General features: G+C 33.2%; 1 protein-coding gene across 1 annotated transcript; it reads right to left on the bottom strand.

Annotated features, from left to right (window-relative positions):
• Positions 1-2,553: 2,553 nt before the first annotated feature.
• LOC148614622 (uncharacterized) lies at positions 2,554-6,844 on the bottom strand. Its single transcript, XM_088588845.1, has one exon. The coding sequence runs from the start codon at positions 6,590-6,592 to the stop codon at positions 4,862-4,864; it is 1,731 nt and encodes a 576-aa protein (XP_088444971.1). The 5' UTR covers positions 6,593-6,844; the 3' UTR covers positions 2,554-4,861.
• Positions 6,845-9,878: the final 3,034 nt, after the last annotated feature.

Here is a 9,878-nt window from a genome sequence, read left to right as displayed (position 1 = left end):
CTGTGACTAGTACATTCATTCGTCTGAGTATACAACATGAAAAAATTTTACAATGACAACTACGCCTACTTTTTATCATTTGATAGATCATTAAAAGGGCGTCGCGCAATTATTTCGTATGCACTCGAAAATGTTTCTAACGAGTAATCACAAAATCATGTTAACCAACGCTAGAAACTAATTGAATGTTGAATGACAAGACAGTGTATTGGTTCCAAGGTCAACACTATACACAAGCAATTACTAGTATTCGGGAAAAAACATCTATAGGCGTAATTGTCATGGTAAAACTTCATTAGGATGTATACACAAAAAATAAATTTAGTGAGCTAAACCAGGTTAGCTATTTGGCTGGTTTCTGGATGAGAAGGTTATATACCCAACACAATCCTCTTCTTATTCTATAGATCAATTAACCGTCTATGGTTAAAGGCTACGCGCTTGACAAGGTCCACTTGGAGTAATTCCTTCTGAATAAGATGATCCGTTAAGAACGTTAAAAATAACTTTTTTAGAATCCACCTTGAGTTAACGACGTAAACAGTCAAAGGTGTAGTTGAGCGTTTTATTGACTTCCATATTTACAACTGCATTGAAAAAATATACCCAAATGGTGAGTACATTGCTTATTTAAATAATATACATTTCATGTGCATTTTTAGTAATCCACGAGATTAACATTTTACTAGTACCAAATATACACTAAAGTTTCGCCTAAATTTGTTTTCCAGTAGGCCACACAATGTCTACGTTCGCCTTTCCAAGACTTTTTCGAATATAAAAAGCTATCTTTAAATTTAAGGAAGTAGACCCAAGGTAAGGGACATAACCATAACCCTTGAAATCAGTGATATGTTTGTATCATATTCAATTTCCCGAAAGCCTATCAAGCTTTCATTTGAAACGGAATGAAATCAGTACATGTTACTTTGATGCTTACACAAGATCGATGTAAAATGCTGAATACAAACATTCGAATGATTTGTAAGTCTTGAATCCTTTACACTAGGTTTACCTTCTTACATCTTGTATCTAGTTGTTTCCTCTACTACAACATGGACACTTAAGGTATGTAAGTTATGTATGTTAAGATGGGAAGTACTCATTGTATCAATTCAATACCGCAGCGTAAGTGTCATTTATAAACTAATTAAGGCTAATCTAATTATCACGCACCTTATTGTTTGATCAGTTTTCTATTATAATCTCGCATAATTTTTCCAAAATAACGAAGAAAGTCATTTCAATACGAGGACATAACTTATGAGTTCTACAATCTATGGGACAACAAACAATACGAGTCGTGAAAGGCCGGATGCACACACATCTGTCTGTTCTAAATTGTGTTCATGATAAGTTTATCTGCTTTCTTAGTATGTGTATTGCTTCAACTATATTGCAAAAATGGCCGTTTGCTACCTTCCCGAAGTTAAGATAAAAATAGACATTTTGCTTCGCTTAAATGTACACAATATACATGTATTTCACTTAAAAAAAAACATTTTGTTCACTGTTTGAAAGTGATAAAATCAAATGATTTGACAGAAGGATAAACTAAAGACCACCATGTTCTTTCTCATTATTCTGTGCTAACTAAAATAAGTTGAATCTTCATTCACATTTTCATTAATAAGGTGTTTTTTTTTTTCATTTTCAAATTTTAAGTTTTCTCACCCTTGTGACTTTCAGCTTTAATACAAAAGTACCAGTTTTATATATTGTACATTTCCGTATGCTATACACGTGTTTCATCAGTGGCATTAAAATAAAACACGTAGGAAGATCATAATCAAAATATTAGTTATACACAAGAAGTACTGAAAACCAAAACTATCGAAAGAGGAAGCCAAATCCATCACCGAGAAGTTCTAGCATATGCAATGCAAGGAATGAAGCGTATTTTTAGATTTTGAATACTGCAAGATTTCATAAATAGGGTAGACAAAATATGATATAATTCGGGGTCCAACAAGTCTGACTACTAGCTTATTATAACATTATAATTTATTAATACCAACAGTTCCTATTTTGTTTTTTTTTTCATGTTGCCCGTTTTAACACTAGGGCGACGCCTAACATTAAAGATTACTACATTGTAACATTCTGAAAAAAAAACGGACACACGTAGGCATATTAAAACATGAAAGAATATAACTGTGGGTCACTGAACTTTTTGTGTAAAAAAAATCAATTTCCATTACATTTCTATAGAATATTTTCCTGACAATTATTTCCCCCTTGAAAGAGGGTTTTGTAAACAATATACAGGTTTCTGTCACAAAAACTTTTGATTGATTTAAAGACACTTCTTTTGCATCATTTCAAACGCTATTTTTAATTGAAAATACATACGTAATAATTCGATAGTGAAATGCTTTTTTTTTCGTATCTAGGAATTATCTGTAACGGATGCAATTACAGTTGGCTCTAATCCATTGATTTCAGCTTAGTGCAGCCGTACATGTATCTTGTTCAACGAATTTTGGTTTTACTAGTTTGCTAAAGTAGCTGTGCTCGCAAGGTGTCATATATGCTTAAATTAAATAATAACGATGAAATTGAACTTTCTATTTATTTAAAACAAAATACAAAACAAAGTACTAATAATTAATCGTACGCAAGTATACAATAAGTTAAATAGCTGAGAAAACTGAAGATTACAAAAAATATTGTTTCAAGCTTTTTTGAAAGCTAAATAACACCACCAACAACAGATACAATCAGTAAATGATATGATATTTGTTTGAAATACCTTTATGTATTTGCCTCAGCTTTAAAAATTTATATTCAGGCCAACATCGTTTTACTTACACAGCACTTTTCAGTATAACAAGTTGTACTAAGATTTCAGACTAAACGTGAAAAGATTTGATTAGAGCGAAGAAATTCAGACATGACGTAATATCTAGTTATACCGAAGTCCATACTGAAAACTCAACAAAAATATGTAAACTGGCAACTTCAAAAGAAAGTACACTGTAGATAACTGAATTTAACGCATGGCATTTCAAATAAATAGAAGACAGGCGTTTGAATTTGTAAATCCATCCAAAACATCATTCTCGGAACAGCGTCTGACCTTCGAAATTCACTCTAGACGCTGCTGCTAGCCCTCCCAGAAAATGCACGAAAAAAAGAATGATTTTACGCGACATTATCCGATAATCAAATGTCGTATGACTTAAATTACGTCCGAGAATTTCGAAAAGCCTGCCTGAAGTTGTTAGTAAGAGAAGAAAATAACGCTTGCCTTGGAGCTTGGAAAAACATTACATGAATGGAAAAATTTTATTTTCAATTCGTCTTTATATATATAACACTTGGGTATAAAAGATGGCTAGAATAATCATTAGTGTTCAAATTAATTATAAGATTATTTACTTTAAAACAGCATCAGCGCACACAATTATACTAACACGAAGCACTCTGCACTGAGAAACACTCTGCACAGAACGAATGAGCAAAAAATCAATGTAGAAAGAGGTAGGTTTACACTTGGAATAAGAGAATGAATAAATGTTTGCATCGATTCATTTGTATAGTGGAAAAAAGAAGCAATACTGAAAGCATTGAAAATTGTTTGACAAATCAACGTATGGAATGCACACGGAAACAAAAAAAGTATTCACCGAAAAATCGACAACACGAAATATTATGACTCTCACCATGTTGTTCGTTGATAGTTGCAGTTAGATGATTTTTTTAAATTACAACCCATTAGTGTCCAAGGTAAAACGTTACACAATTACATGTTACAGACAACTCGACTAGACTTATTCATCTTCACGTGCATTTACTTTAGTTGCTATATTTTCTTCACAGTCAATGTACAACAAGGAGGTAGACCTAGGGTAAGGAACATAACTCATGAAATCAGTGATATGTTTGTATCATATTCAATTTCACAAAGGCCTATCAAGCTTTCATTTGACACAGAATGAAATCAATCCAAGTTTCTTTGATGCTTACATAACATTGATGTAAAATGCTAAATACAAATGTTCCAATGATTTGTAAGAGTTGTGTCCCTTACCATAGGTCTACCTCCTTAAATTAATGTTGCTAGAAAAAAACTACGAGAAAACTGAAGCATTCCTTTAAAATCAAACTTCTCTGAGATTTACACTTGAAAAACAATCTTATGAATGTTTTCACAAAAATGAATTTTGCTGTCCTTACAATGTTTTCGTGTGAGTTGAGATGAGAGTGATAGAATAAACATTTGAGGTAACATACACAAAAATATTCAATACCACTGTACTTAAATCTGGAAGTCGATACCAACAACAGCACGCGAGACTGCGGATTATCTCAATTTTAACTTTTTTGCACCGAGAATGAAATGTTCATGCTAGACCGTTAGGTTGAACGGAACAATTAAAAAGAGCAAAACACAAAACAGCATTTAAATAGTAAGAATATTGAAGCAATATTACAATATTTCAAAGGTGATATTTTAAGGACATTCTAACATTGATAAGATTTCTTTAAAACTAACATTACATCGACAATATTTGGATGCTTTACATGTGTGAAATTTTATTAAAAAAGTTGTAAACACGGGGACAAATGCTAGTTTCATAGTTATGACGTCATTTTGTAATATTAATCCAACACTTCCGACTTTTTGTAAAATTAACCACTGAATCTGTGGCTTTTCTTAATAAAAGTTTATACAATGCATTTTTAGGAAGATTAGCAAAAGATCCTATATTCGTGATACAACTTTGGCAATGTGAGTTATTATAAAACGTATTTCACTTATCGTTAATTCCGTAAAGAAATTGGTACTTTTATTGAAGATGAATTTCTAAATGATAAAATGTAATGTATCATTATATAAATCAATACAATATTTTAATCAATGCTGGAAACTCACGCGTAGCATGATTACTAAAAGCACAAGAGTACATACGCTTTGCGACGAATATAACATTATATTACCCATATTTGGAAGGTCATTATCTTCCACGACTATTGTCGACTTTGATGTAGTTAAATCTACAACTGATGTATTTTCTAATAAACTGATACTCGAATTACTATTCATCATATCTGTGGAGAACATGGTACTTTTCGATAATTGTTCTCGAGATCTTTGTACATCTGAATCAAGGGGAATTTCAGTGGTGGATTGGCGAGGCCGAATGGGACTGCGGCTTCCTCCCGTATTGTGGGGAATATCTGGCAATTCAATGCAGTTTTCGCCTTCCTCGGACTTTGATTCAAACCTTGAGCATTTTAATACTGAGGGCCAAGGGAATCCAAATTCGATCAAAACAGGAAGACATCGCTTTCGAACGCTTTTACATAACGTTTTACAAGGTCCAATTGAGGTACCAGACACTTTAGAACACTTTGGAGAAAACACAGAACACAAGAGTAACTTGAGATGAATAGAACACCCGTACTGTAGCAATGGTGTGTACGTTTGAAGCCGCAGTTCAGCGTCACTTTCGACTTTGTCTCCAACAAGGTTCGGAAAAATTGTATAGTTATATCCTACCGATAAACACATATCAATTCTTATAGGAATACATCGTTTAGAATTTCTTGATATAATGTCATTAGATGAAGAATTATGTTTTTGAGTCGGTGATGAAGACGTCGAAAGACCCTTTGATACATGCCTATCTTGATCTGACCCCATAGAATTCAAAATATCATTAGATTGTCTCGGCATCCTAAGGCAATTTTCGTCATATTCAGTAGTCTTTTTAAAATTTGAGCAATTTAAAACCGAAGGCCATGTGAATTCGAGCTTCTGTAGTATAGGTTCACACTGTTTCTGAACACTTTGACAGAAGGATTGACAAGGTCGTACAAGAGTTGTACTCTTCTCAGAACACTCCGGAAAATACACAGAACAGAGGAACAACTTTAGGTATTTGGAACATCCGTGTTGAAACAGCCATGCAAATGATTGAATATGTCTTTCTGCGTCTTTTTGAAATTTGTCGCCAACCAAGTTTGGCATTAAAGTTAAATTATATCCGTAAGACAGGCACATTTCATTTTTAGTAGGTACACATTGCGCAGGGTTCTCCAATATATTTTGCGCTGTAGACGTAACATGTTGTAGTGACGAAAGTTTAGTTTCAGAATCGTTAGGATCTTGGTTTTGATCAACAACTTGGGAATGTTGATTTTCTGATGCAACATATGGGCCCTCGACACAGTTTTCTTCAAAGTCATTTTTTGTTTCAAAATTTGAGCAATTGAATTCCGATGGCCAAGGAAGTCCACGTTTTAAAAATACATCTTGACATTGACCTAGAACTATATTGCACAAGGATTGGCAAGGTCCAATTCGCGTCCCCTGTTTTAACCTACACTTAGGAAAGTAGACAGAGCACATAAACAGCTTCAGATACGTTGAACACCCGTGCCGTATGAATGGAACAAACCCATGAAATATAATTAAAGCGTCACGTGGACGGTTTTGTCCAGCAAAATTTGGTAAGGCTGTCATATTATATCCGTATGTGATACACATTCTATTATCAAATGAGGCACAGGTAAAAGTTCCTGTCGTCGAATATCCAAGGGAAATAACTCCCAGAATAATTAGCACAGCATAATTTTCATTCATTTTTTTTTGCTCCTCAGCTATCTAATACTCAGTTTAGATGATTTTTCTTATTAATCTTCTTTGTGCAGATTTTTATGATTCAACGTTATCTGTATGTTAACAAGTTTCTCTGCAAGTGGGTTCGCCTACATCAAAATGCGCAAGGAATGTAGGTAAAAGTTTGTACGAACACGTAAATTACAGGTTAATTAATTCGTAAAGAACTTACTTTGCATCTTTGTAGAATACAAGTAAGGTTTGTGTCGGTTGTCATGTACACTACTCACATCAGCCTTGATTATTTTTAGAGTGTAATTAGTGAATGCAGGTAGTTGTTTTGTTAAACGATAAGTTTGTCTTGATTGATGTGCAAGTATTTTACATTGCATTGTCACGCTCCCTCACGGTACCGTATTCTGGATGTTTTTAATAAATTATATTTTTGCTTTGGATACTATTTCACCATTTCAAAGTTAAAGTTACTCTGTAAAATCAACTGATATCGTACCTAGATTGTTCCATCGATTATGATGTGACTTTTTTTACACTTAACAAAGTGTGTCATAGAGTAACATTATTGTAGCTGGACTCGAACCGGACTTGACTTACTTGCGATGTGACGGGTGTCGCTGGCTAAAAAAAGGACTTGCTTACCCTTCTGCAGCACCTAATTTTTTTTGGGGATGTCAGATTGCAAGACATATTTTTTGTGGAGTCTTCTTTTCCTTTTTTCCAGTTTTTATATGCAAGTGTAATTTATTCAGTTCGCTACTTTGAGTACGCAGTTAATCTCTGTTTCCTATTTATTATCCTATTTTGGTCTCTCTAGACGATGATTGTGATCTACCTTCTATATACCGAATTCCTAAACTCAAAACGAATTCATACAAACAACGCTACATAACTGGATCTGCAAATGTACTACCAAACCTCTTTAAAAACTTTAAACTTCTACACTCACAGCTGTCAAAGAGGGTCCTACCGAACTGGTTACTCCCGCAGTTGTATTAATTAAATGTGGATCTTCTGAATTCTGAAGATTTCCTGGATACCGTAAATTAAGGAATACAATAGCATTAAAACCTATGATATTTCAACTTCTTATAAATCTTTTGTCCATATCCATTTTGAACCTTTAGAAAAGTACAGTGTATACTTGATGTGAAAGTTGTTTTACATGTTGATTCAAATAAAAATCTAGGGATAGAGAAAAGCAAAGATGGAAAGTTACCTGTCCTATAGACTATGCCACTGATCGAACGCTAAATAGTTATTTTTTTCCTTCATTTACTATAGATTCGTCCTGTGTGTTTCAGGATCCAAGATATTGGGGAAAAAATGTTTTATTGTTTACCTTTCAAGGGCAAAAACTTCTATAAGGAACTGTGTCTCAACTTTGATGCGAAGAAATATTCTTAAGTCCATGTCTATGTCAAATGCTGAGTAGATAATTTTATTAATTAACAGTTTTCTACTGCCTCACTAGAGAATCAAAAACATTCAGTTGAAGAATGTAAATTGGTCATGCATTTTGAGCTCTTCTGTTTAACTCTTGTATGTTCTATTAATTCATTTTTCTGCTACTTTTTTACACCGAAATCCATCCTGTCAAAAATTTAAAAAAAATAGTCGCATCATCAAAACTGCAGTAAAAAACAAATCACAGTTGACAATTAAGTAAAGATATATCACTGTATTTACAGTGTAAACATTTTCAACCAGACAGAGAAGTGCTTAATAAGCAAATGATAACATACATTTGTGTATAAATTGCAGACATTTAAAAAGAATGCGGCAAACAACCTGATGTAAGTACATTACATAACAATGCGTTTGTAACATAATATTTGAAGATACATCTATTAGAAATTCACATACGTCAATAAAAGGAATGTAAAAAAGAGATCGATGATGGTTTGATTGAGCGTTTCGTCTAATTCACAACACTCATCATTTTCATCAAAGACTGCTTATATTGCATCTACCCAAACTTGCAATAATATAATCAAATAAGCTTCTAATTAATGCGGAAGTATGTTCAGCCTAGTGGTATTATTATTATTATTATTATTATTATTATTATTATCATTATTTATTAAGCGCTTATCTAATTAAATTTTCTCTAAGCGCTGGAAAATCTAAATACATACAGAAAATACTACATAAATAAATAAAACGTATAATAATACAAAATCCAACGGGAAAAGTTAAATTTTCAAAGCTAATTAATTCATCGTTAAACATTTCTAACAAGATATGAATGCATTGAATATATAACACTATGAAAATATCATTAATTAAAAATATATATCAAACAGGGAAAAATATCAGGCAAGCACGCCCCAAATTTAATGAAAAAAAGAATAAGAATATCAAAATAGAGTTGAGAAATTGCAAATTATCTACATTTACATAAAAAAAAAATTACGGTAAAAAGAGCAAATATAGATAAAAATGAAAAAAAACACATTATTTACATTGTACGGGTAAAAGCTAACTGAGAATCAAGAAGACGCAATATGTACACTCAGATACTGTCACCTTAAGCTAGTCTAAAAAGGTGAGTCTTGACAAGTTTCTTAAAAATATCTATAGATAACACATGAGGAATATTATCAGGGAGACTTTCCATAATGTTGCTGATGCATTGTCAAACCTGCATTCGCCATACATTTTCGTTCGAGTTCGGGGTATTGTTAAGAGTCTGTAATCTTCAGATCGTAAAGTTCGAGTTGGATGGTATACACTCACAAGATCTTGCAGGCAAACAGGTGTCAACTTATTAAGTGTCTTAAAGGTATACAGTAAGATTTTGTACCGACTTCTATGTTGCACTGGTAGCAAAAGTAGTGAGATTAGGGCCGGTGTTGTATGGTCGTGCTTGCATTTTCTAGATATCAATCGAGTGGCAGTGTTTTGTACTCGCTGTAGTTTGTTGATGTTGCTGGAGTTTATTCCATACAGCTGCGCATTGCCGTAGTATAGACGTAATGTCACTAAAAAATTTACTAAGGTTTTGCAAGCATCGTCGTTTATATATTGTCTTATACGCCCTATGTTGCGTATTTGTAGAAAGCAAGACTTTTATACTGTACTAACTTGTTTCTCCATGTTCAGGGTCTTATCGAAAAACACGCCTAGGTTTTTGACTACTGACGCTTCGTTTACTATGTACCCGTCAAAACTGATATGCTACAATTGACAAAGTCTTTTCTGCGTTGTTTTGTTGTAAATATAATGAGTTCGGTCTTGTCATGATTAAATTCAGCATGTTTAATTTCATTCATTCACTGATTTCGCTAAGACA

The sequence above is a fragment of the Perna viridis genome, chromosome 6 (assembly GCF_037379345.1).
Source record: "Perna viridis isolate PV_CMFRI_1.1 ecotype Kerala chromosome 6, ASM3737934v1, whole genome shotgun sequence".
NCBI classification, from domain to species: domain Eukaryota; kingdom Metazoa; phylum Mollusca; class Bivalvia; order Mytilida; family Mytilidae; genus Perna; species Perna viridis.
The sequence above is the reverse complement of the archived record's forward strand: the minus strand, read 5'-3'. Positions and strand labels throughout refer to the sequence as shown.